Genomic DNA, 27,353 nt, shown 5'->3' with positions numbered 1-27,353 from the left:
TGGGAGTTGCTATTTTTTTAGAGTGATACACTTAAAAAAAGAGAACGTATTTATTTTGTTCTACTAAACTAAAAGAATATTTGGTTATAAAAAACCTAGTCTTCAACTATAACCATTCTTGCACTCCTTTTCAAAAGATAAGGTACATCAAAAGTAGAAACTACATTTCATCACAAACACAAAGTAGTGAAACACTCGTAAACAAATGGATTAGACTAAACAGGATTTAAAGTTAATTTGTCGCTTTATTTTAGAAATATGAAACAACTTTTAGTAACTTTATATATATAACAAAAAGATATATTTCTAGTACAATAAATGTACATTTGATTTGGTATTTGAAGCTTGAAAATAAAAACTATTTAAAGCAGTTTCAATTTAGGTGTGGCATTTCAGTGCACTAGTTAGTTGATGAAAATAAATATACTTTCCATATGTGGATATGAAACTCAAGAACTTCAAACAAAATATATACTCGATCAAATGTGAAGCCAAAATATGCATTAAAATTGAATATGATTGGCCAAGTAGAAAAAGACAACATCTAAATGCTTGATAAATGACATGTTTAAATATTACCTTATCTTTTATGATGAATGTAAGGATTCATGTAGATGTGAGATGAGGGTTTTTTTCAACCTTACATCTCCATCCATAAAAATTAAAAATAAAAGAACAAAACAAATCATGCATGATTTGCTGTAGACAATGTAGTCACCCAAAATTTAAGAATGATAGTGATATTATCTATATAATATATATTTAAAACTACTTAGAAGAGTTAATATAAGTAGAGATACAATATAAATAAATATTAATTCAAAATTTAAATAATTTACTACATTTGAAAAAGATATTCAGTAATTAAAACAAAAATATATATTTAAATATTGTTTTTATTATTTTTATGAACGTTTCTAGTAGTAGTTTTTTAATAAGTTCGTTTATTTGAAGAAATAAAATCTTAAAAAAAATTGTCATGAAAGAGATATTGTGTTCAATATCTGGTTTTTCAACATAAACACCTTTTTTTTTTACAACAAATAGTTCCTTTAGAGAAAAAAATATATACAGTTTTTGAAGTAAAGTTAAATCACTTATTTAATGAAATGTTATTAAATAAAAATAAATACATATAAAAGTATGAAGTTCTTGAGTTTCTTAAAATGTTTTAGAACAAAATTGAGTATATATTTTTTTATAAATTATGTGACGTTATATGCTAAAAAAAAGGTAACACGGGAATCCTAAAATATTATTCAAAAAAAAGTCTTATAATTTTTTCATCTCAATTACTCAAAAGTATGCTTTTAAGTTGTATCACAAAATTGGAAACAATCACCATTTTAAACAACATTGATCCATATTTAAGGAAACGTTTGGAACATTAAAAGTTTATCAACATTTTGAAGCTGACAATATTATGTTTTCTATGTTTAATAAACTGGGAATGTTGAAAAACATTTTTCGTCAATATCTTTATTCACTAAACAAAAATAATTGAATATCAAATATAAAAATAATTATACATTATGTTAGATATTGTTTTACGAATTAAAAAATTATTAACATCTATTTTTTTTTATTATTAGTAAAAACTTGTAAAATAATTTATAAACTGATATATAACATTAATTATAAAATTTTTAGTTATTGACTATTTTAAATTTTAAATTAATCACTAATTTAAATAAAGACTAATTAATTTAAAATTTAGATAATTAATTATTAAAACTTGATAGTTAATATTAAATGTCAGTTTATAAAATACTTTATAATTTTTTATTAATAATAAAAATTATTTTAAATATCAATAATTTTTTAATTTATAAAATAATATATAATTTAATTATTATAATTTTTTTTATATAAATTAATTGATATTTAATAATTGTCTTACAGTGATTATCTAAGTTTTTTACTTCCATATTTAACTTTGCCGACAAAAAATGCTCTATTACATATCATTCTTATTAAATTATTTAATGTATTAAATAAATAATTAAATTTTATTAATAAATTCCATTAATATAATAATTTAACTGCTTTCTTAAGTAATTATGAAAATTAAACTTTTATTTATCTAGCCCTGTGTATATTTGTTTTAAAAAAATTTAAAAACAAGAAAAAGACATACATTTTCTTGTACTTTAATAAAAAAAATATAGATAAATAAGAAAAATATAAATAATTATTTTATGTACATATTTTACTATAATCTTACCTTTCACATTTTAATAATTATTTTTTATTATAATAGTAGTCATATTAAAGTAATAATTGTACTCGCAAATACTCTACTGACATGTTGCTAACTTTGCAACTAGACTCTAGTTTTTCTATAAAAGTGAAAAGGAGTTAATTTATAAGATCATAAATATTATGTACATTATCAAGATTTTTTTAAAATGACTTTATATATATTTTCTTTAATACATACATATATAAATATATATATTCAAACATAATAATGTGTTTTATTTTTTATTAAATAAAAAAGGACTTAATAATAAGCTAAAAATATTATTGGACAATAATATAAAAAAATATACATTTTGTTTTTAATTAATCTCTCTAGTTTTCTTTGTAAATTCTTAGAAAACCGTAACCATTTGTTATCTGGGTTTTCCTTTTTCTTTTGGTGCAGTATTTATTACAATGTCTTAGTTTACTAAGTCTAGGTGTTCAATTATTTCTTTCGATTTCTGGGATTTACTTTAATGGCCCAATTGGAACAATTGGACAGTTCTTAGAAGGTCCCACCCAATGCCAAGGCCTGTGGACAAGGAAACCTAGAAAAAATTTGCCGAAACACAAATTAAGAAAAATTTTAAACGTGGATAATTGTTTTCTGTACGCCCACTTTTTTCTAATTTGCACCTCCTTGTTTAGAAATGTCTCTCACTTATAGTTGTCAAAATAATTTTATAAACAGGTTGCTTCGTCTAACTCACTTAAAATGTAACTCGAAAGAAAGAAAGTATTAGTTCAGTTAACTATGTGTTGTTTGGTTAAAAGGGATTAGACCACTTCAATTTTTAAATAATTATTTTAAAAAAATCTACTTCTTTAGTTTTTACTTATATTAAACAACACATAATTTATGAAAAATAAAAGTCTATAATTGAGAATTATATATTTCATATTATTAATAGATAATAAATTATAGAATTAAAAATATCATGCAACCATACTCTTCAAGTCTCTTGAACTTCAAGTTTTACAAGTTTTTGCATTATTTTTTGTCCATCAATTTCAGTTTTAGAGTTAATTAAAAGAATAAATGTTAATTCAACGTTATCATACAATCGCGTGATTTATTTATTTATTTGCATTTTAATTAGTTGATGGGTCAATCAAATCCAACACAAATTCAATACAGATAGATTCGATCTAATTTATTAACTTATTATAAAAATATTTTCATTTCTAACTCGTTAGCCAATTTGACCAATAAGTATGGATATGTTTCGATTGTTCTATTGTCACTTTTGTTTCTACATACATTATGAAACATTGCAATTTGACACGGGTTTAAAAAATATCCCTTTTCATAATATGGTTATATACTTCAATCACAATTTTTTTTCACAATATCCGCACCAATTTTACAAATATTATTTGCATGCACAATTTACATATACCTTTTTGTCCTTATTATTGCAAAAGAAATCAATTGTCTTGTCTTAGGTTACAAAATTCCAATTTAAATTTATTGCTTGAGTTAAAAATTAAAAAAGAAAAACTTAACATCATATGTGAGATGATTTTCGTTTTTCACCAAAATCACTACCAAGCCACAAAATCAAGCCAAAACACCAAAATCATGGAACTTGGCTATGCACCAACCATGTCAAGATCAATTCCTTTTGATCCCAAACTTCTCCCACATCACTTTGGAAGCATTTGTGAGGATTGAGTCCGGCCAGTTTTGGAAAACCAAGATTTTCGTTTTTCACCAAAATCACCACCAAGCCACAAAATCAAGCCAAAACACCCTCTCAAGTGAAAATGAAAATTCTTGTCATGATTAAAAATGTTGAGAAAATGTTGTTGAAAGAATACTTTAATGGTTTGATGGTGATTTAGATATTAATAACGATAGACACAATTTTATTCTAAATATCATTCACATACATCAAATGTTGTATGTTTTTAAGATTAAGATGATTATATATTAATGTGATTATGGATAGAAAAGGAGTGAAAGTTATAAAAATATTTCAATGTCGTTATGTAATGTGTCTACTTTGTTTTCTTATACATGTTTTACGTAACATTTAACTTTGTTTATCATAAAAAAAAATTATTTTAAAGTACAATTGGCATTAGATGGTTCATGCAAGAGACATGAAATATATTATTGTCAACCTTAAACATTTGACAAATATTTTCATATTCCACAATGAACAACACAAAATATAATAATAATTATATAGTGTTAAAAATATTTCACATGTTTCTTAAATCGACTCTCCTTTCAATTTCAATTGAAGTGTTATCCATAATTGTTTTACTTAATATAAGGGAAGTTGATTTTTTAAAAGTTTGATAGCTATAATACTCTTACTGCCTTATTTTCATTATAAACAATATTTATTGTATTATTTCATTTTCAATATGCAGAAAATCATCATGGTGCCTTTTTAAGAGTTGTCCATGTCTAACTTTTACATGATGAGGTCTATTAAATTGCTATTTACGTTGCCTTTTTAATTATTGGTGAAGAACAATTTGATTGTCCCAAGCTCCAATTGTTCAAATGGTGTAGCATATTATTACACTCATTTATGATCCTTCCTCATAAGATTGAAGGGTTATTGAAAACACTCTTACTTTATTATTTTGTTAATCGACTTGATGATTTCATTTATTATCATATCATTTTGTAACCACATTTGTTTCTTAGACGATATCCTACAACAACAAAAAAAAAAGTTAAGTGTTGTTTCCAAATACTTCTCAATCTACTTCATTCTCATTAAAAATATTATTCAATCTTAGTCTTAACACATAGACTAAACATTTGGCATTCCTATTACATACATTATTTTTCATTAAACACATTTCTCATTTTAAAATGTAATTCTGTGGAGAAAGAAATTCTTTGTCATGATCTATTAAATTTTATAAATTAGACGTGGATATTCACAACTATATTTATAAATAAAAATACATTCAAAATGAGATTTATTTAAAAATTGCAGTAAAAAAGAAATAAAAAATGTATTGATTAAATTATGCATGAAAATAAATGAAATTAATAAAATGTCCAAAATAAAATACTGTAATAAATCAATTATAAAAATTAGAAGAAAAAAAGAGAATACTTAAATATAATTAATTAAAATGTAGTATTTACGATAATTTACATATTTCAACTTATAAAATATAAATATAATATCTATAGAACACTAACCATAACTATCCACTATGTCTTAATAATTTTTTTAATCTTCATTTTTAATATATTCCCCTTTAATCTTCACACTCCATAATTTTAACATTTAATCTACACCGTATATTTATTATTTTAAAAATTACATTAAACATCTTAATTTCATTAATATAGTTAGGATTATCGTGTAAGAGATATTAATCACTTCATTGCTAAATGACTTTGTTTCAATTATTTAAAAACTGCCTTGGTTCCAATTTTTTATTTTTATAAATTACTCTTGATATTAATTCTAAAACAATGTGAAACTTTCTTGGTATTGAAATATGTTTATTAATTATGATTAAGGGAAAAGAGTAAATTAGGTCTCATTCTTAAATCCAAATGTTTTTTTTGTTATATAATACATATAAAGTAGTTTAATATGGTAATCTAATGTTCCCAAATAATTTTAAAAATTATATAAAAAATGTGACAGTTCGAGACTTAAATGAGGTGACAAATTAATAAACTGTTAATATCAACATTATATATAATTTGTTAATGAATAAATAAAAATTAAAAAAAATCTCACATAACAAAATTTGTAAAAAGTTTAGAAAACAAGAGAGCAATAAGCAAAATAGTTTATCAACGGGACTCCCTTAAAATTTCAACAAATTAACTTTTTAAAATAGAATTAATTGAATTGTGTGAAAATCATACATCAAAGAAAATATATGTTGTTATTAATTAGAAATAATTATATATTATAGAAATGAATTATTTTTGAAATTATAGCAATAATAATAGGTGAGAGAGTAAAAATGGTCCTGGAAAATAAGATGCAGAAAAGAAGAAAGAAGGGATAAAACTTAACATGAGGTCCTCTTTCGTCCATAGCAGATAGCATAACAATTTGCCAAACCCTTTCCCTATCCTCTTCTTCTTTCTTCTTCGTAATCACACTCACACTCACACTCTCACTCTCACTATTCTTCCTCAGACCCAAAACCTCATTCTCCACCTTCCACCACCACTCCCAATGGCAATTTCTTCGGCGGCGGCAGGAGCAACCTCAAAGCTCGCATACCCTCATGTCTACCCCTCTTCTTCACCCTCCTCCAATTCCCTCTTTCTCAAAACCCACGCACCCTCCACCACCCACCTTTCCTCCTCCTTCATCCACCCCTCCACGGTCCTCCACCTCGCCCCCACCCCCGCCGCCCTTCGCCGCCGCTCCTTCACCGTTCGCGCTGCCCGCGGCAAGTTCGAGCGCAAGAAGCCCCACGTCAACATCGGCACCATCGGTCACGTCGACCACGGCAAGACCACCCTCACCGCTGCCCTCACCATGGCCCTCGCCTCCCTCGGCAACAGCGCCCCCAAGAAATACGACGAAATCGATGCTGCCCCCGAGGAGCGTGCCCGAGGCATCACCATCAACACTGCCACCGTCGAGTACGAGACCGAGAACCGTCACTACGCTCACGTCGACTGCCCCGGCCACGCTGACTACGTCAAGAACATGATCACCGGCGCCGCCCAGATGGACGGAGCCATCCTCGTCGTGTCCGGCGCCGACGGCCCAATGCCGCAGACCAAAGAACACATCCTTTTGGCCAAACAAGTCGGTGTCCCCAACATTGTGGTCTTCCTCAACAAGCAGGACCAGGTTGATGACGAGGAGCTTCTGCAGTTGGTAGAATTGGAGGTTCGCGAGCTTCTTTCTTCGTACGAGTTCCCTGGTGACGATGTTCCCATTGTTTCTGGTTCTGCATTGTTGGCTTTGGAAGCTTTGATGGCCAACCCTTCCATCAAGCGCGGCGAAAACCAATGGGTTGATAAGATTTACGAGCTCATGGAAGCTGTGGATAACTACATTCCCATCCCTCAGCGCCAAACTGAACTTCCCTTTTTGTTGGCCATTGAGGATGTGTTTACTATCACTGGACGTGGAACCGTGGCTACTGGCCGTGTTGAGCGAGGTACCATTAAGGTTGGAGAGACGGTTGACATTGTTGGTGTGAGGGAAACTAGGAACACCACTGTGACTGGGGTGGAAATGTTTCAGAAGATTCTGGACGAGGCTTTGGCTGGGGACAATGTGGGGTTGTTGCTTAGGGGTATTCAGAAGATGGATATTCAGAGAGGGATGGTTTTGTCTAAGCCTGGAAGCATTACCCCTCACACCAAGTTTTCTGCAATTGTGTATGTCTTGAAGAAGGAAGAGGGTGGCAGGCACTCTCCCTTCTTCGCTGGTTACAGGCCTCAGTTCTACATGAGGACCACTGATGTTACTGGCAAAGTAACTTCCATTATGAATGACAAGGATGAGGAGTCCAAGATGGTGATGCCCGGTGACCGTGTTAAGATGATTGTTGAACTTATTGTTCCTGTGGCCTGTGAACAAGGAATGAGGTTTGCTATCAGAGAAGGAGGCAAAACTGTTGGAGCTGGTGTTATCCAATCTATCATTGAGTAAATTGTGAGATTGGCATCCCAACCACTTGACTCTTACATTTGTAGGCCAAGAAAGTATCTGTCGTCGACCATGGGCTTGTGCAATTGAGTTTTGTCATTTTACACAACTGCTGTTATATCCATTTTGTTATATTTTGTAGGTATCTAGATGATGTTTAGTCAAGTTGGACAATGAATTACCAATGGCTTGTTTGACTTCCATCTTTTTTTATTGTTATAATTCATATTTTAAGTGCTTGAGCAAGATTCCACAAATTTCTGCTTGCCTGAAATCATTAGATTTGTCTTACAAAAGTTTATCAGTGTTTCTCTTTAATACAGTCATGTTATGTATGGGTGGAGGGTGAATCCACTTCACTTGTTTGGATGTAAGAGGGGAACCCCTTAGCCCTTGAATAGGAGCTGCAGTTAAAGGGAATAAGAAGGTATTTTCTCTTATTTAGTTTAAACTATAATACACCCCTTCTCCCTTTTAGCCCCAATACAATGGGTAAGGGTTTTTTTTAAGGGGTTGAGGAGGCATCCCGCACTTAAATTCTTCCATAACAGTTATAGTAATCTACTGTAATGCAACAATTACAGTAATGTGGTTACCCATTTTTTTATCATTAGATATGTAGAAATAAAATAATTGGTCTTGCAATATTCCGAGATACTTGATACTCATGCGTGTTCATTTTGTGTGGTAGAAGTCTTACTGAAATTTTATTTTGGATGCATAGGTCTTTATTGAAAATAAATATGCAAAGCAAAGGACAAGTTAACTACTTATCTTGGCTTGGCTATATCAGATTATGCCATGTTTATGTTCAGAGTAGTTACCAATGTAATCTTAATCTTGATCACATTCATATCCAGAGTCAATAGAAGATGTTTCCTTGTCATATTTATGTAAGATATTGCATGACAAATTGTAAGAGATAAACTGTAAACGATCTCAGTTCTCTTGCACTTGTATGTGTGGATTTTAATATGTATTACGTTAATAGGTTCAGTTGACAAATCTCCCCCTTCCTCCCAACACACACAACAGGGGGGAATGAGGATTCGATTTTGTTTTTAAGAGAATACGTACTTGTACTGATATGATACAGGGGGATAGGAGGAGTTGGTTACAGTCAATTAGAAGTGAATTGAAACGGAGAGAACTGGGTGTCTTGAATACCAAGGTCAAGGAGAGGGAGAGAATTGAGGGAGAAATGTTCCAAATGAGATGGTGACTATAGAGGGGAAGGCTCTTGGTTGGTTTTGATGGTGGGAATGTCATTTGACTGACAGAGTCCTTCGTTGGAGGGTTCTGAATAACAGTGATGAGGCAATTTCAGCCTTACATGATCAGAAACACATTTGGAATTCCTTTTCAGTTTGAAGAAAACTATCACATGGAGTATTTCAGGGAGTAATGTAAGTTGTACGCTGACCTGCTGAAGTGCACTTAACAAAAAATGCCTAAAAGGAGTTTCTTGAATGGCTTTGACGAGTAGTTTTCAGCAGAACTCAAACTGTGCTTAGCAAAATACTTGTTGAATGATAGATGGATGAGAAGGGACAAACTTGTGGAATATAAGATTGGATAGTGATCAATCATGTGGTAACTGCCTATTAGTTTCCTTTTATGGCATGACGCCTCTGTCCTTTTTTTGTCGATTGGTTACTGAAACGATCTAATTAAAAATATGTCTCATACAATGAAACAGGGCCAGACAATTGATCCTATTGGCCTTCTGCACTTAGGAGACCTATTGTATTCTGCTCTTCAGCATCGAAGAGACTTAATAGTTGTTTTTTTTAGCAAAATCAGACAGGAAAAATAAGACAATGGGGACTACTATGATAGTGAAATTGAAAGGAAGAGAACTAGGTCTCAGAAATATTTGGATGATGCCGAGAGAATTCTTCTGTTGTACAAGTACAACTTCTGTTATTGATCTCCGATTATAAAATAGGTTCCTTCCTCCTCTTTTCATGCCAATTCAATTTCCCTGGGAATTAAATACAGAAGTGAAATGACACAGTTAGATTCTAAAAGGACACAATTATATTTTTTACATGTGAATCTCGCATCATGATTGATCTTTAATATCAGCACACACCTCTTTTTATTTTTGTTGCATGGAATGATTAAAAGTTTAAAGTGCTAACTAAATTTACATGTTATTTAAACCCTGTCATTGTTTCTGGCATATGATTTGTAACTTTTTTTAATGCCTGGAATGAACCAATGTAAAATAAAAAAATGAATTGGAGATGTATTTATTTATTTTAATTAGTAGAAATTGAACGTATTGTATGTTGTTTTAACCAACCTATGGTGAAAATAAAAAAAATAAAAATTATTGGCAATACATTATTTGTAACTTTTTTTATTCTTGAACAAAATCTTATAGTAACCTCACAAAATGATGAAACCTAATGAATGGGATGAAAGAGTGATCTTTAACATAGTGACATCTCACCAACAATTCATTAAATTCAGTTGGTTTAGGGATTGAATCAATTAGCTCAACTTCTTGTAAAGTCATAATCAAAACATGAATTTTCTCTGTTCATTGTTCACGAGATTTACTCATGTTTAAGCTTGAGTCATAGATTCAAGAATACATAAACATAAGTATGACAAAAACTGAAAGGCAAAGTAAAAGAGGGAATAAGATGAGAAATGAAGAACATGTTACTTGAGATTGATTCAAGGCAAGTGAGAAAGATAATCATCACTTGAATTCTTAAGATTTTACATTTTACATAAAACTCAATGAGTGAGAGAGTATCACACCTTCGCGAATAATGAGCTCAGAATTTCACAAAGAAATTTCATTCAATCAAAAGTATGAAACAATGATACAAGAAGAACTCTTATTCTCTACCTATTAAAACTAATATTAATCTTTAAAAGATGTTTCGGCACTAATCACAAAATAACTGGTTTACTCTCTGCTATCGGTGTTCATAAAAAGATGTTACTTAATACTACTATTTAAAAAGAATATGATGAGTGTTTTTTTTAAGTAAAAGGATTTTCAAAATGGATAAAGCGCAAGTACACTTCAATATTTTACTTTCAACATCGGTTTTATTTATTTGTTTTTTCAGTATCCATCTAAGATGTGAAAGATAAAAAAAAAAACAGATCATACGGATTTGTAATAGTACATCTGTTACTTGAAGCTTGCTTATTTCCTAAACTGTCGATAGGTTGGACAGAATCAACATAATCTTATACAGTGATAGTTATTTGATTTAGATCTATCAGGGTTTAACCTTTTTTCCCATTCCATATAAACGCCTAACTAGTAACTAGGAGATGACTAAAATAAGAAACTAATCTCAGACTAATATCAGTTGGCACCAACAATAAGGTAAAGTTAAAGCAGATTGACGAATTTTTATATAGTATACCAAACGGCAAACTTCAATTGAAAGATATGAAATATAGTTAAATACATATAACTATGGCTTAGACTACTTCACATCCCCTAAACCCATACAGCACAATAAAACTCAGTGCCTGTTGAATCAGCATGAGGCAATCTGAAAGGAGCTGCTACCAATCCATGCTGCGTGTGACCGTAAATTCTGGTAACACATTTACTCCAATATAGTTGAGAATAACAACTGCTGAACAAAAGCTGCCCTCAGCCTTTTCTCTTGCTGATCCTGCTCATCACCTATATCTGCTTCATCTTTGCCAGACCTGCAAAAACAGAACCATAAACAATAGTTCAGCATTGGATTTAAGGGGACACTTTTCAGAAGACTTCTCTCTTCCTCTTTTTATAACCAGGATAGAAGATTGCTTCTTATTACAAAGCTCGAAGGCATAATATGGTAAAACGAGAACATTTTCATTTATGGTTTTCAATAAATTTGCTACGTAAGTTTTTTGCTAAGGATTGAACGAATGCATGGAAAAATCTGAAAATTTTCAGTCATGAGCATATGTCAGGACTGGAGTCAGACTCAATTTTCTTCTTCATGCTGGCTCTGACACTTAAAACCATTTATAATCTGTGAAGTGTACTAGAAATATTTAATGCAAAATATTGGACTCTATTGAAGAAATTGGTATTAACCACCCATGATATATTAATCTTTTCTACACGTCACAAATATTTAATTAATCAAAGTATGATTGCTGAGGAGCACATGCTCGGGAAATGTGAAAAACATACAGATATTTCAGCAGGTGTCTCGTATAGTCAATGACTCAGCGTATGACACAACTTAACAAAATTAAACATTGATTTTTTGTTACAGAAACAACAAATTCTTCTAAATTTTCCTCAAAACCGAGAATGTAAAATGATCGTCAAAGTAGCATGCTAATACAAAATTACAGGCAAACCTTGAGAGAAAACATCTCAATCATCCTTCGTAACAAAATACAAGCTATTTAAGTGTGAATAATCTGATTGTGCAATGGTATATCTTGATTAATGATTTCATTGCTATGTAAAATTCAAGTTCTGCAACCACTGAGTTACTGAGTTATACATAATTAGTAACAGTATCATTAACCAGCATTCTATTAATCTATAACTCATCAACTTCATTAATTTCCGTCCAGACCAAACAAACAGAATCAGTTAACATTAGCTTGATACCGTAACAGAATACATTGTCTGTGAGTAGCTTAATCAAGTTTAATTTTTATTTTCTGCATTGAAATTTAGTATTGGGGCAAATCATATCCGTTCTAACTAAATACTAGAAAACACACAAAAAATCTTGAGGCGATAAGGACCATCATGTCCTGAGAAAAGAGTGTAAACTGAGCTGCTCCTGGTAATAATGCATTATTATTCATTACAACTATCAAAGTTTATTTTGGAGGAAATCATTTTATATGTCATGCACTCTGCACTAAATTTCTCAAGTTTTCTCATGCTTTGCAAAATTGACACCGCTACAAACTTTGATGGAAAAAGAAGCATACCTTTTTGCATCAGGAGTGTTTATATCTTTGCTGCTGGAGCTGGAGTTTTCATCTGGATGGAAATTGCTTAAGTTTGGAATAGAGTTGCAGATGAATGGTGTCAAGAGTGGATCCGTTATTGATTCTTGTTTGTTCCCCCTGGTAGCCAGCTTCTTGCCAAGCATTGCTGCGTTACCAGACCAGATGCTAGATTTCTCAGGCTTCCACGCCCACTTTAGATAAGAAAACCAATATATTCAATTGAGTTAGACAAAAACCAAATGCTCGTTATAACATCCACCAAAATAAATAAATAAATAAAAATATTAAAGTGATTAGAATACGAGATAATACACCCCCCTCACCTCTAGTATTATTGGGTTTGGTACATGTATAACATAACGAGTGACTCTTTTAGGGGATCTAAGACTCTTATATCATCTTACAAAGTGGTTTATGCTTAACTTAATTCTACAAAACTTGATGAGGATTACCCTCACTTAGATACTATATTTTGGCACCTACCTCTAATTGTTTATGCATGAAATGTACGTTCCTTGAGATCTTTTATCTCAATAGTTTAAATTAAAATGTTTCATATCATGCAGGACGTAAAGAAAAAAAGACAAGTATCCCTATCAAAGCTTAACTATTTCACAATGATATTTACTTTTTTTAAAGATTTTAGAGTCTTTTAAGATTTTACTTCTTGGATTTTAAGGACTATAATGCATCATTGTGCTCAATATTGAGAAGTTATGGTCTTATATTATATTGAATTTTTATTTTAACTCCGCATTTCATATATATAAGGACGGTAATACCTGTCAAGAGTGTTACACTCATAAAAACAAGCGCTAGATTATATTTTAGAACACAAAACATTTGAGACAAGTAAAGCATATGTACCTTTCGAGAGTTTGAATTTGAATGTGTAAATTGCATGATTGCATCCTTCCCTAAATTTTCTTCACACACGGGACAAACCTGATAAAAGAAAATTGAAGCAGAGTTTTCAATCATGATTTACTTACCCAAATAGAAATGTCCCTATTTCATTTTTCCCAGTTGTTAAATATAATGGTTGCTGGATCCCTGGATCCTTTATCTACTTGATCCAGATCAGGACAGTGTTGTACCGTATTAAGCATACATGAAAATTTCTGTTTAGATGTATATAACTACATTTATAATCTATAATGAAGTGGTTGGACAGATACTAAGTAATCAAGGAAAAAGAAAACGAATTTAACTGTAACCATGTTATGTTAGCACTTAGAGGTCATTTCTGCCAAACACAAATTTTAAGAAACATAAAAGGCATACCACATTTTTTAGGGCATAGCAATGATCCTCCTCCAAATTAGAGCAGAGTAGAGGAACTTCAATTTCAAAATCACAAGAAGGACATCGGAAATCGCACCGGCCATCATTTTCCACATCTGTGTAGTGGATCACTGAATAATTATCTGTAGTTTAAAAGGGGTCAGTGAGTTATTTCTAGGACAAGTACAAGAACTTCACAGGGCATGTTATAGAAGGAGCATCTCAATGTCTCGAGATAAAAAAGCAATAGGAAAATGAATGAACAGCACATAATCACAAGCTCCCAAAATACCAAACAAGAAAGATAAGCACAAGCAGAACTTACTTATAATCTTTTCTAACTTCCAGGCACATGTCAATACTTGGTATAGCTCTGAGCGTAAATGAAAACTTTGCCATATGATCAAATATACCGACCCAAATTACCTACCATCAAATCATTAAGCGTAAACCTATATTGTACATACACTTCAGTCATTTACATGACAATTGATAGATGCAGTTTCCCATAAATCTGGGATCAAACTAAATTGAAGTAAAGGTGGAGTTTGACAATTGATGATAGTCTATCATTGATAGGTCAATTATAAGTCTCACCATAACAATATATTTCCTTACTACTTGCTAAGAGGCTTTTTGTATGCTTAACCTAGAAAAAAAGTCACATTCTGGTTTCTCTCTTTCCCTCTACTTAAACACTAACAAATTTGATTCATGTTGGAAAATCCAAGAGGGAGAAATACGGAGAGATCTTCACCAATAGGTCCTTCCTGAGTCAACTACATAAAAGAACATAACATTACACTTAACCTAAAACCTTAAAGACAATAGGTTTGCAGGTTTTCTTATATGTTACTCAACTTATCTATTTCTACATAATGTGGAACTCTCACTCATATTGGAACTCTAACAATTCTGAATTCATACAATTGAAATCCTTCATAGTTGGAGGCCAATTCCAGATTGAGCCTATGCAGAACATGCAGAAAAGCAATCAGCTTCAGACAGTCTATCTATTATGTTAATGGCTCATTATTTCAGTGTAATTTTTCATCCTTATGACTTACATCGACCAGCCTCCAATTCATTCAACTTTTTCCATCATCATAATAAGAAAAGAATCCTGTTAGGTTGTAAGATTAAAGAGGATAGACTAATAGTTATATACAAAGGGGTCTTACAGCAAGTCAAGTTTAACGACGTTTTATGGTACCATAAGCACATGGAAGCTTTGTTGTGTTTTTTAATCTTTTAATTAAATTGCACTTCTGATAAACAGATCGTAGAGTTCATACATCTAAAGCACGAAAATAAAATTGACACTTTTATCACCAGTTAATCATTTCTACGCATAAAAGACATGGCTGATGTCCCTTTCATCGGCATCGAAATTAACATTGGAAAAAAAATTACATGCCACAGTAGAGCAAAACACTGACTTTCGTGCAATTGCAACTTACTACTATTTTAGAGTTTGTTAAGATTCTTCATATGCACCTAGAAGAAAAAAAATTAATGAGGTAATGAATTAAAATAAACTTTTCCATACGCATTCTTATCTAACTTCTTCATAAGCACCTGTGAAGTTATCCTTCCTGCCTCAGAGAAGTCTTAACACTAGGGGTTTTACAATTTAAAGGCTCTCATAAGAAACAAGAAGTTAATGCACACTAGGGCTTAGAGCGTGGTGAATCACTTCAAATTCAGTCACATAATGAAGATATGCTTCTGAAAAATTATGACAGTAGCCTAAGCAAAACCTAAAACACTTATTCTAATAATCACACTTGCACGTGCTTGCGACAAGGAAAGCCTGACAGAATATTGAAATCAAATGTAATGAAATAAACGCGTTTACACGGTTACCCAAAAATCACTCACACCAAGAAATGGGACTTTATGTCCAATTCATCAAAAAGTGGCACAAAAGAAAAAATCAGACTACACAATTCCAACCCAAATGGTTTCCCCCAGTTCAACCCACTAAAGAAAAAATCTTAGGATTTCACATCAAGAGGCAAGATGAAAAGCAAGTAGTGGGGTTCATGAATACTAAGAACTTTAAAAAACAAAAAATAGCTCAAACAGGACAGGAAAATAAAAGGGAAAAAAGAAAAGAAAAAAACAGAAAATGGATAGCTCAGACAAAACAAGGAAACAAGAAAGGGAAATAGAGAGAGTGAGAAATGAAGTACCAGAGTGAAGTCTAGCAGCTTGCACAGCAGAGAGGTGTTTGACAGAATGAAAACTAGCCCTGAAGTCGAAGTCCATGATGTCAGCAGCTTGTTGAACCAAACAAAAACTGTGATGTTTCAGTAGAAGTTGTGAAGTAGCTGATGGTTGAGGAGATGGTGGCGGTGGTGGTGATGAAGGAGATGAGAGAGAGGAAAATGTTTTGGGGTGTGAAGTCTAAGGAGATAAATAAAGGCTTTGCTTTCCCATCAGTTATTTATCACCACCGGCTTTGTGAAGTTGCGAAGTCTTGCTGAGTCATGTTTGGCTTCTGACAATGGATGCTTTTCCGACACACAAAAAGATCAACATGATGGCTTACACTTGGCATTTTTAATGATTATTTTTCTTTTATTTTTTCCATTTTCTAATAATTGAATAACTGCATTATTTGTAACCAGAAGACAAGAAAGCCCAACACACGAGACCCATCTTCAGTAACTTTTCATGAAATGATTATTTTGAAGTTGTAGAGAGTAATATCATAGATCCCAGAAAAAACAACATATGCTTTATCAATTTTATATTATTAATTAATTAATGGTACAATATATTCGTCCACTACTTTACAGCTGCCACTTCTGTTCATTCTTGATATTTTTAATTGTAGCCTACCATAATTTTGTCCTTTTATTGGCTAATTATTTCGCTACCCAAATTCTCCACATTTTCCGTAATGCAAGAAAGTCCTAAAACATGGGACTTCTTTCAAATACATGCCATCAAATTTAGTACTTAAATCACTAATTAAAAGATACAAAATAGAAAAGGTCAACTTTAAGAAAAATTAAATATCACTTTAGTGTCTTAACTTTAAAATAAATATCTTTATTTATGGGTCAAATCAACATTTAAAAAATATTTTAAATAATGTAATGTCTATTGTGAATATTGAGAAACTATATTATAAATCAGAATCTGATGTTGTAAGAATCAAGTGTATCTTTAGACAGAGACGGAAGTACCTTGATTTTGTTAAAATTTTATAAATTTAACATATTTAAAATTTTAATGTTAGAAAATTATTTGTATTTTGAAATCAAATAATTATAATTAAATTTTATTTATCTTTTATAGAATATTTTATTCTTGTTATTATGAAATAATAATAGTGTGTTTATCCTTTTACAAAAATATTCAATTTAATTTTGTAGTTTTATTATAAAATAAAACTATATTAATTTATATTTAAAAAATAAATATCTTTTATTTTTTTTAATGATTATTGCATGTTAATTTAAGAATTATAAAAAAAATACATTTACAATGTTTTATTAGTGTTTGTACATTCTATAATTTTATTATTATGATTTATTTGAAAATTGAAAAATATTTATTTTCATTTTTGTCTATGCTAAGTTTAGTTACAAACGTTATATAGATGTTAGATAATTTAAAGTTTGATATATATTAACAAATATTTTCTCTCTTTTTTTTTGTCACGCTTCTTTGTATAATTTTGCTTTCCTATTTATATCTTCGGTTTTTAAGATACGGTTATGAATTGTGATGCTGTGTTTATGGGGTTCAAATTTGTGGAATCAAGCACTTATTATATAATTAATAAGATATTTCTTAAGAAAATAGAGTTAACCTAATTGTTATTTTTTATTATAAAATTATTGAAAAATACTAAATTACTGGCTGAACAAAGTAACTAAGATACGAGAGTCATACAAAGTTTTTGTATGTTAATATATTCCAGCTAAAATAAATTACGGGAGTATTTCAAAACATTTCTTAACAAAAAAATCATGAAATAAATTTGTGTATTTTCTGGCTTATTAACATGATTACTGTAAATTAATCTTTTAATATATATTTTTTAATGAAAGAAAGAAAAGTTAAACCCTATGTCCTTAAACTTACCCGTGAGTATAATTTTTTAGCTAATGTTGTATCACGTATAACTTGGAGCAGTTAATTTACCCACTCCAATTTTTGTCCACTTTTAACGCCATTTTTAACCTAATGACTTTTCAGACATTGATTTTGTCTAAAACTGAGAAAACTTTGCTTCTAAGTCATTAGGTGCATAAAAAACAAAGGTGAATCCAAATGTACACAGATTTGAGCTTCGAGGCTGTAATGTGTTTCGTTATTTTTTACAAAAACTGTAAAGACAAATTCAACGTGTCTAATCATATTTTTTAATCTTCCCCAGTAACGTTTTCCGGCATTTCCTTTCACTGTCTGTGTAACTTTAAAAAATTCGATACTTCTTAGTCAGTGAAAGTGGTCCAGAAAGTAATCGAATGCTTAATTTAAGATACCATTCTCTAGAGGAATGCAGACTAAGATAAAAAAAAATGCATACCTTAAATAATTTGAAATTCTTTTGTATTTTTTAATAACACTATGTATGTTAAGCATAGGAGGATTAAGATAGTAAATACATTTAATATTTCATCCACTACTTTAGGTATTTAAGTGAAAAGAGAAACAGCAGAATATACTTGAAAATTATGTGTACGGATAAAGCCGTGTGAAGTGGATCTAAGAAAAAGAGGCAATGGGATGAGAGAAGTAAAAGTAGGAGAAAGAATATAAGAACTTGTGAGTTAAGGAGTTGGAGAAAAAAGGTACTTTAGTATGGAGGAAACTAGGTAATGCGTGGCAGTGACAATTTATCACATAGGGACTATGCATCAAGTGGCCAAAATACCCAACCTTAAAAAGCTTTCTCAACTTTAAGGTGGTCTTTTGCTAGAAACATACCAAAAGCTAGTTTGATAGGTTTTGTTATGTGCAATGGAAAACACGGCAAAGCCTAAATTTATGATAGTTTTTCAGCCTTTTTTACACTGCGTTTTTCATGACATGTTATGTCAACCCTTTTAGAGGAAGAGACCACAATGTTTAGGTTTATCTGAGAGCAATTTAAACATTTTTAATTTAAATCTTATGAATAGAAAACACAATTAAATAAGGAAATTCTATTTAAGACAAATTTAATAAAAAAATAATTATTAAAAAATTTAATTAATAATGAGACAAACTAACCTTTTAGAAAATGGTGGAAATTAGAAATATGGGAAAATAATGCAGTGAGCCATCACCATCTTTGAATAGGAATAAGAATGAGTGGGTATGGATGTGTCGCGCAGGTGTCCCCAGACTAAAATCCAGGCATTATAATATTTTTATAGCCCAAGAAGAGTACATCAGTACACGTTAAGCCTAAACGGCCCACTTTTTATTTTGCCTTTAGATTTTTCTTTCTTTCTTTTAGGTTAAAGTCAGATGTTCTTGGTATACTTTTTATTGTTCTAATTTTGATTCAAGTTCTTAATTATTTCAATAAACATGTAAGAAGAAGATTATTAAATGCTTTTGTTTTAACTATCAAAAGCTAACAATCTCCATCTTGAAAGGGAAGTTACAAGATGGACTACCTAGGTATGCATTTTGGAATTTTTTAATTCGTCATAAATTATGTAGTGGTATAAAATCACAATTATCACATTACAAAATTATGTAGTCCTATAAAATCACAATTATTATATTACAAAATTTCATTTCATCATGAGAGAGAATGACTTGATGTTGTTGTTGATGTTAAACCTGAGTCAGAATACCAATTTTATATTTTATGGTTCCAAATAATTACTGAATTGGGATTTGTATGCGTAGTTGTGGAAGACAACTTATATTTCTAAGAACGGAGAGAAAACAATATTTTGTGGCATAAATGATGCATGGAGACAATACAAATGTTATATCAAGAGACAATATTTTTTTAAATATCTCACCATGAAGGAACGACTGAAACATCGACCACCATTCGTTCCTGAACATCATTTCAAGAATTTGATTGCATATCGGGAAAATGTTGTTATCCAGGTGTTATAATGTTGTTATCGCATATTCGTTTTCTTTTACGTTTCTGTTTTGTTTGTTTTTGTCGTTGTTTTTGTTTCTGTTGCTATTGTTGTTTTTGTTTTTGTTTCTGTTTAGAACTCTTGTTTAGTATACTGATAATTTTTCTTGTCCCAAAATATAGAACATTAGTGAAAAAAAACGCAATGAATAGACAAACACAAAAGAATATGCACCGAATAGGACCAATAAACTTTGCTAGAGTTCGAGCTCAATCGGTATTGTTTTAATTGTTTCTCTCTCATCGTATAAATCTAGTTATATCATTATTTTTTGCAGCTTAAAATGGCAAATGCCTACTATTAATTTTCAATTCTTATAGAGTGCTGCAAAAAAGGACGGTGAAGAAGTCACTAGAGCTAAAATGTTTATAAAAACACGTCAAAGTCGTCCTACTACGAAAGGAAAAGCAGTGGATGAAGAAACACTAGATATCACTGTAAGTTTATTTTAATTTATAAAACGTGTCTATGTGCTTCTTTTTTTAATCATTAACTTCGATATATGTACATATATTTCAGTCTATGCTTGAAGGTTCCATGCAAAACGCATAAAGTGAAATATGAAAAAAAAAAACATTTGAATCAATGTTTGGAAAAGAAAGGATTGATCAAGTTCGTTGCTATGGAAGGACTGTGACACCACCAATATTAAAAAGGAATTAAGAAATTGTCGTTATCCATAAAAGGTATGCTATTGAAGTGAACTCTCTGACTCAAAAGGTTGAGGGTTTAGAAGAAGTTGTGAAATTTGTGCTTAAGCAACAAAACCTAAATTTGAAAGAGGGGATATAGAACATATGATGTCACGGGTTTTAAGGAAAGAAAACAGTGTAGTTGTTCCAGGTTCATCTACTTCCACTCATGATCCTTATTTGGATCAGGTATTGACATATAATTTGCATTCAATTTGTATTTATCTTATTTTATTTATAAGCTTAATAATATTTTAAAAAGTTTGTACATTTTGTTTAATTGTTCAAGGATGGACGTTAAGATAATACTAACATTGCACATGAGAAAAATTTATGATCGATTGAAGAAATGTAGAAATTTTGAGAGATTCCCTAACTCTAATTAGTTGTAATGATTACAACTTATACTATTTTGGTATACAATGGAAAATGCAACTTGCACATTTAAAGTAGTTTGAAAATGTTGCATATTGTGTAATTTTATAAATCAAGTTGTATTTCATAATTTTTCACGTTAAAAAAGTGTTGTCCAAAATTGTCCAAAAATACTTACGACATGTACAAAAATATTATTTAAAAAGACAGACAACGAGTAAATAAGTGTTGCTTAAACATTATGAAAAAAAAATCCGTAAATATGTTGTATAAAAGACAACATGTAAATAAGTGTTGCCTAAAAAGATAGACGACATGTAAATAAGTGTTGCCTTTACCAATGACAACATTTAAAAAAATGTTGCCTAAACAATAGGTAACATTAAAAATGCGTTGTCTAAATTTTTTTCTCAAAAACGTTGTCTATTTTACCAGTATAAGGCTATGACTGCAAAAAAAATTGTCTAAACCTAAACTCACGGTTGCATATTCCACACCTGACAAAACATTGTCTAAAGTTAAGATAACGTTTTCTAGGTGTTATCTAAGGTAAAAAATGGTGTAGTGACTCAACCTAACATAAGAAACATGTTTTGTACTCGACCTAGAATGAGAAATAGGTTGAGAAACTTGTCATTAATACCTATTAAATGTTAAACTATAAAAAAAAATATCACCATGGGAAAAAATGGTTAAAAATTAAAAATATAATCAATATAAATTTTGAATATCAATCTTATGAAATTCAATTATATCTAGAATCTATTCTTTTAAAAATAATTAAAATAATTCAGTTATATCTAGAATCTATTCTTTTAAAAATAATTAAAATAATTCAATGACTTTTTAACTAAAAGTCAAAATTAAGCACAACATTCGTCTTATTTATATATCGACATATCATGTCATTGTCGATAAACTTCAAAGCAAACAGATAAATTATACAATAAAAAAATGTAGGCTGTCTTTGATTCTGTTTTTGTTTTATAAGCTTTAAACTATTCAAAAAATTTGGAAGGGAAGATGAAGAGAGAAAGATATTACAAAGCATGGAATAACGAGTAATAAAAAAAATGGAAGTAACAAAAACAAACTTAAAGATGTTGTGGTTTTTTGGGTTTAAAAGCTAAAAAACTATTTATGCGTTTTTTTCCTATACGACTTCCAAGATTTTTATGTAGAAACTAAATATTTTTTCTCAATCTTTATAAAATAGCAATGCAGTTTTTTTTTGTATCCTCTTTATGAGTTTAAATTAACTAAAGAAAGAAAATAAAGATATAGTTAATAAAAATGTAATTAATATAATCTTAATTTTTGTTTAAAGTTAGACAATTAAAAATAAAAATATTCTTAAAATATGATAATAAAGAAACATATTATAAATTACTCTGAAAATAGTTTTAAACATTACTATTGCAAAACAAGTTTATAATGATTTGGGATAAAAGGAAGTACTAAATTTATTTATCTTTAAACTAAAATTAATTTTTCAAAATTGATTAAGACTTTTTTTTTTCTGTTTCCGGAACCCCTTTAGTGGATTATTCTTTTAATATATTTTTCTATGAACTCTTTCCCCTTTTATTATGATAATAATAAATAATAAATTGTTATAAAAATGGACCCGGAATAAATAAGATTAGCAAAATCCGGTTATGGCAACCCGTGGATGGACCCGGACCCGGACCCGGACCCGTTCCCGAAAAAAGTGGCTAATGTTAAACCCTACATAACCCATTTTGAATTTCGCCTAAGCTGCCCGTAATGCAATGCTCCAAAGTCCGCGCTGTCCCTCTGAACTGAATCTGATATACTATGAACCGTTTGAAGGCAATTGTTGCTAACCTCAGATCCGTCGACTCGCCACTCGCCAGGGGACTCATTGCAACTCGGTCTATCCAACTCACTCAGAATCAGGTGACTCATTTCTCTCTTTACACTCCATCTCCCCTTTTGGATCATTCTCACAATTTTCCCTTTCCCAACATTCATCGGAAGCTCTACTTTTCTTCGAAACCAAATCCCATTCCCGAGCTTATTTTTACCAGCCATTGGTCCAAGGGGTTAGAGCATGAGCTAGAAAAATGCTACCCATCCCTGACCCATGAAACTGTTGTTTACATTTTGAAGCGGTTGGAAGCAAACCCAGAAAAAGCATGGTGCTTTTTCGATTGGGTCAGTACGAAAAAATGGTTTAGAGCAAGTTCTACACTATATGGTTTAATTCTTAGGGTCTTGGCCACTGAGGAGACGATAAAACAGTTTTGGATTACTCTATGGACTATGAAGAGAAAGGGGTTTTATTTTTACGAAGAAATGTATTTTCCAATTTTAGCCGGTTTTAAAAGGAAAAAGATGGACAAGGATCGGTCGTCTCTTATCCACTTCTATAATCGAAGTATCCGGGAAGATGCAATGCAAAGTGTTGTTGCCAATGTGGTTGACATCATTTCAGTGTCTAAATGGGGTGATGGTGTTAAGGGTGAACTTGCAAAGGTTAATATTCAGCTCTCGGATAATTTTATAATAAGGGTTTTGAGAGAGCTTCGAAACACTCCTTTAAAGGCTTACGAGTTCTTTCGTTGGGTTGGGAGACAATCTGGTTATGAGCATAATACAATAACTTATAATGCATTTGCAAGAGTTCTGGCGAGGACAGATTCAATTGAGAAGTTTTGGAGTGTCATCGAGGAGATGAAGAGTGTGGATCATGAATTGGATATTGATACTTACCTAAAGATATCAAGAATACTTCAAAGGAATAGGATGATGGAAGATGCTGTCAAGCTTTATGAGCTTATGATGGATAGTTCATATAAGCCTTCAGTTGAGGATTGCTGCTTTCTTTTGAATAGTATCTCTGAAAGTGATAAGCCAAATTTGGATTTAGTTTTCAGGGTTTCTAAGAAATACGAGTCAACAGGGCACACTCTCTCCAAGGCAATCTATGATGGGATCCACAGGTCTTTGGCAAGTTCTGGGAAACTTGACGAAGCTGAGGATATTGTTAATCGTATGAGAAATGCTGGTCATGAACCTGATAACATCACATATGGTCAAGTGATTGTTGGATTTTGTAAGATGAGGAGGCTTGAAGAAGCATGTAAAGTACTGGAGGACATGGAATCTTGTGGTTGCATCCCTGATACCAAGACTTGGACCCTGTTGGTCCAAGGGTATTGTGTTGCGAGTGAAGTTGACAAGGCATTACTATGTTTACATAAGATGATTGAAAAGGGATGCAATCTGGATGCTACTGTTTTAAGTGTTCTAACAGACAGTTTTCTTGGTCAGAAGCGAATAGATGATGCATACAAGTTGCTTGTAAAGGTTGTTACTAAACACGGTGCATCTCCGTCTCACGGTACATATAAGAAACTGATTGTAAATCTATTGGAAATTGAGAAATTTGAGGAGGCTCTTAACCTTCTTTGTTTGACTAGGAAACACAAATGCACACCAATTCTTGAACCCTTTGTGCAGTATATTTCTAATTTTGGGTCTGTTGAAGATGCTGTGAAATTCCTGAAGAGTAAGGGAAGTTCCCGGTCGTATTTGATCTACCTTCGTGTTTTTAAATCTTTACTTGGAAAAGGTAGACTCTCAGACGCTGAAGATCTGTTGAGCAAGATACCCTCCTATATAAGTAAACGCAAAGAAATCCTTGAATTCTTCAATTCAATGGAGAATTGCACGGTGCACAGCCTCGGCAATAGCAGTCAGTAATGTCATTATTTAAGAAGGGTTCTACTTGCTATTTTCCTTTCTCTGTTCATTTAACAGAGATGGATATATACATGCTTGGCAATTTATAGAATGAAAACTGAGGTAGAATTACTGTTTTGGCTTCCAATATTTGTTCATTTTCTTATGTTCCATTGATATCTTTTTTAGCACGTAATGTTTTAACTTTATAGTCATATTCAAATGTGTTTCGACAAGGGCCTGAGTTGACTACACAATTTGGAAAAAGAATGTTGTTATTATTTCCAATGATGATCTTCTAATGTATATTAAGCTCTTCATTGTTATTGTTTTTGTTTTGTTTAGAAGATTTCCATCTTTGCTAATGCTAACTTTAGCTCATTGTTTTTGCAAATGCTAATGTTTAGACGAGTTTGTTAGGGGATTAATTTTTTTTTTTCTAACTTTGTACAGTACATGATTTGATGTTCTGGAATTTACTGCTGCAATTACAAGATATCTAGTTGCATAGGAGGTCTTGAAGTTAATTTGAAGAGGGAAAATAAAAGCTCATGTTGAGAGGAAGGACACTCTGATGAGCTTTGAGCTACAGTAATATAAAGGAACCAAATTGGCTGAAGAAATTCTACTCTGGACTGTAATTACGTGATGTTTATGAATAATACTTTGTCCAGTTCTTAATTTTTAATCTTTAAAATAATTTTGAATGTTTTCCACAATATTAACTGTTATTTTTTGTGATGAATAATTAATTCATGTCAATATCATGATAAAAAATTATTAAATTTTGTGCCAACAATAATTGCTTTAGTAAGGTTTTGGAGATTAGAAATTTGGATCAGTAAATAAAGTGCATTCAAGGTCTTGTAGGTCGGGTAATCTATTTCTTTTACTACCACATTAAAATTTAAACCAATTCAAGTTTAAATTTGTTAAGAAAATACCTTATATGCAAAAGTTTTAAAAAATGATAAAAATATCGAATGGACAAAATGTAGATAAGTTATTTTTATTTAGTAAATAATCCAAAGAATTAAAATACTTTCTAGTATATTTTTATGAAGAGTTTTTGTATTTCAAAATATAATTTAAATATAAACAATACACATTCACGAATATTTACAAAAAGAAAGTAAAAAGTAAATCTCTAATATCTTTCATGTAGTGCTCATGCACCTATACTCTCCTTGTATAAGTACTAATAGCATATTATCATGAACAATTATAAGGATAAATTATTGAAATAATTTTTCATGAGAAAAATATATATAAAATGAAACATTTTAATTAATAATACACAAACAATTATTTTCGTAAGAACACAAACATACAAAATCATATACTTTATATATATATATATATTAATATGTAAAAATTATAAGAAACAAATTCTACTTATCTAAAACATATTCAGAATTCGGTTTAAGAAACTTTATATCTTAACATGTATAAATCTAACCACTATATTAATATATCAACAAGAAAATCAAAATTAAAACATTTTAAATCCTCTATTAACCAAAAACACAAATAACATTCTCACTCAACTTTATACTTTTAAATTGTGTTCAAACAAAACATAATCCTTATACAAAATTAAGATACTGTGATCAAATCACTTTCAAATCCAGATTATTTATCCTAATATTCTATAAAAAAACATAAATTAACTTTCCTTATTTGTAATTATTTACTCTAAGGTTGTAACATCTTTAATTTTAAATAATTATATTATTTATTTTATCCTTACTTTAAAAATAAGTGTTAAAAAATCTTAGAACTTAACTCGTATGATTAAATTCATATTCTAAAACTATTATCTATAACCAGATAAAGTCCAATATTGAAAACAAAACAAGTTGTTTTAAGAAGTAATATAATAAAATAAAATGAAAATAAAATAAAAAATAATGATAATAAGAAGAAGAAATAATAATAAATTTTTAAAAAATTATTTAAGTTGTAAGTTACGGATAAATTTGAGTATTTTCAACTAAGTTCTTATTAAATTATATATTTTTTAATCAAGACCCTACCTTTTAGTTTTTAGTTTTTTTATTAATTGGGTGACACTTGTCCATGACCTTCTTACATTTGTATTGTTAATTCTTTATATTTTTATTATCTAATTTATCTCTAATTATATATTGATCTTATTTATTTATTTATTTATATACATGTCATTTAATTTATCTTTAGTTATACACTAATTTTGTTTATTAAGTTATATTATGTAATTATTTTTTAAAAATTAATATTATTTAGAAAAAATTCAAAACTTATAAATTAATAATAAAAGGATTTTATTTTAGTCAATATATATATTTTTGTTTTGTTGTATTATATTATATTAATTAATATATTTT

At 30.4% G+C, this 27,353-nt stretch overlaps 3 protein-coding genes across 3 annotated transcripts; 2 read left to right on the top strand and 1 right to left on the bottom strand.

The window, feature by feature from the left end:
- Positions 1-6,216: 6,216 nt before the first annotated feature.
- On the top strand, positions 6,217-8,093 carry LOC137807920 (elongation factor Tu, chloroplastic). Its single transcript, XM_068608773.1, has one exon. The coding sequence runs from the start codon at positions 6,423-6,425 to the stop codon at positions 7,860-7,862; it is 1,440 nt and encodes a 479-aa protein (XP_068464874.1). The 5' UTR covers positions 6,217-6,422; the 3' UTR covers positions 7,863-8,093.
- Positions 8,094-11,218: 3,125 nt separating this feature from the next.
- On the bottom strand, positions 11,219-16,767 carry LOC137807919 (protein DEHYDRATION-INDUCED 19 homolog 6). The gene is made up of 5 exons (XM_068608772.2): positions 16,295-16,767; positions 14,100-14,242; positions 13,683-13,760; positions 12,795-13,006; positions 11,219-11,552 (listed from the first exon to the last, which is right to left on the bottom strand). Exons 1-5 carry the CDS (start codon positions 16,368-16,370, stop codon positions 11,447-11,449), a joined length of 615 nt encoding a protein of 204 aa, XP_068464873.1. The 5' UTR covers positions 16,371-16,767; the 3' UTR covers positions 11,219-11,446.
- A 6,263-nt stretch (positions 16,768-23,030) lies between these two features.
- LOC137807918 (pentatricopeptide repeat-containing protein At3g48250, chloroplastic) lies at positions 23,031-25,706 on the top strand. Its single transcript, XM_068608771.1, has 2 exons — positions 23,031-25,110; positions 25,441-25,706. The coding sequence occupies exon 1, from the start codon at positions 23,098-23,100 to the stop codon at positions 25,006-25,008; it is 1,911 nt and encodes a 636-aa protein (XP_068464872.1). The 5' UTR covers positions 23,031-23,097; the 3' UTR covers positions 25,009-25,110; positions 25,441-25,706.
- Positions 25,707-27,353: the final 1,647 nt, after the last annotated feature.

This window comes from Phaseolus vulgaris, chromosome 3 (assembly GCF_051622355.1).
Source record: "Phaseolus vulgaris cultivar YP4 chromosome 3, ASM5162235v1, whole genome shotgun sequence".
Taxonomy (NCBI): Eukaryota; Viridiplantae; Streptophyta; class Magnoliopsida; order Fabales; family Fabaceae; genus Phaseolus; species Phaseolus vulgaris.
This window is presented reverse-complemented; position numbering and strand designations above follow the sequence as displayed.

Bases quoted from the DNA above. Each gene is read 5' to 3' on its own strand.
- LOC137807920 (XM_068608773.1), top strand. From the start codon at position 6,423: ATGGCAATTTCTTCGGCGGCGGCAGGAGCAACCTCAAAGCTCGCATAC.
- LOC137807919 (XM_068608772.2), bottom strand. From the start codon at position 16,370: ATGGACTTCGACTTCAGGGCTAGTTTTCATTCTGTCAAACACCTCTCT. The intron at 13,007-13,682 runs GTACATATGCTT...TCTTATCTAAAG, and splicing joins CAAATTCAAACTCTCGAAAG to TGGGCGTGGAAGCCTGAGAA. The intron at 11,553-12,794 runs GTATGCTTCTTT...CTGTTTTTGCAG, and splicing joins AACACTCCTGATGCAAAAAG to GTCTGGCAAAGATGAAGCAG.
- LOC137807918 (XM_068608771.1), top strand. From the start codon at position 23,098: ATGAACCGTTTGAAGGCAATTGTTGCTAACCTCAGATCCGTCGACTCG.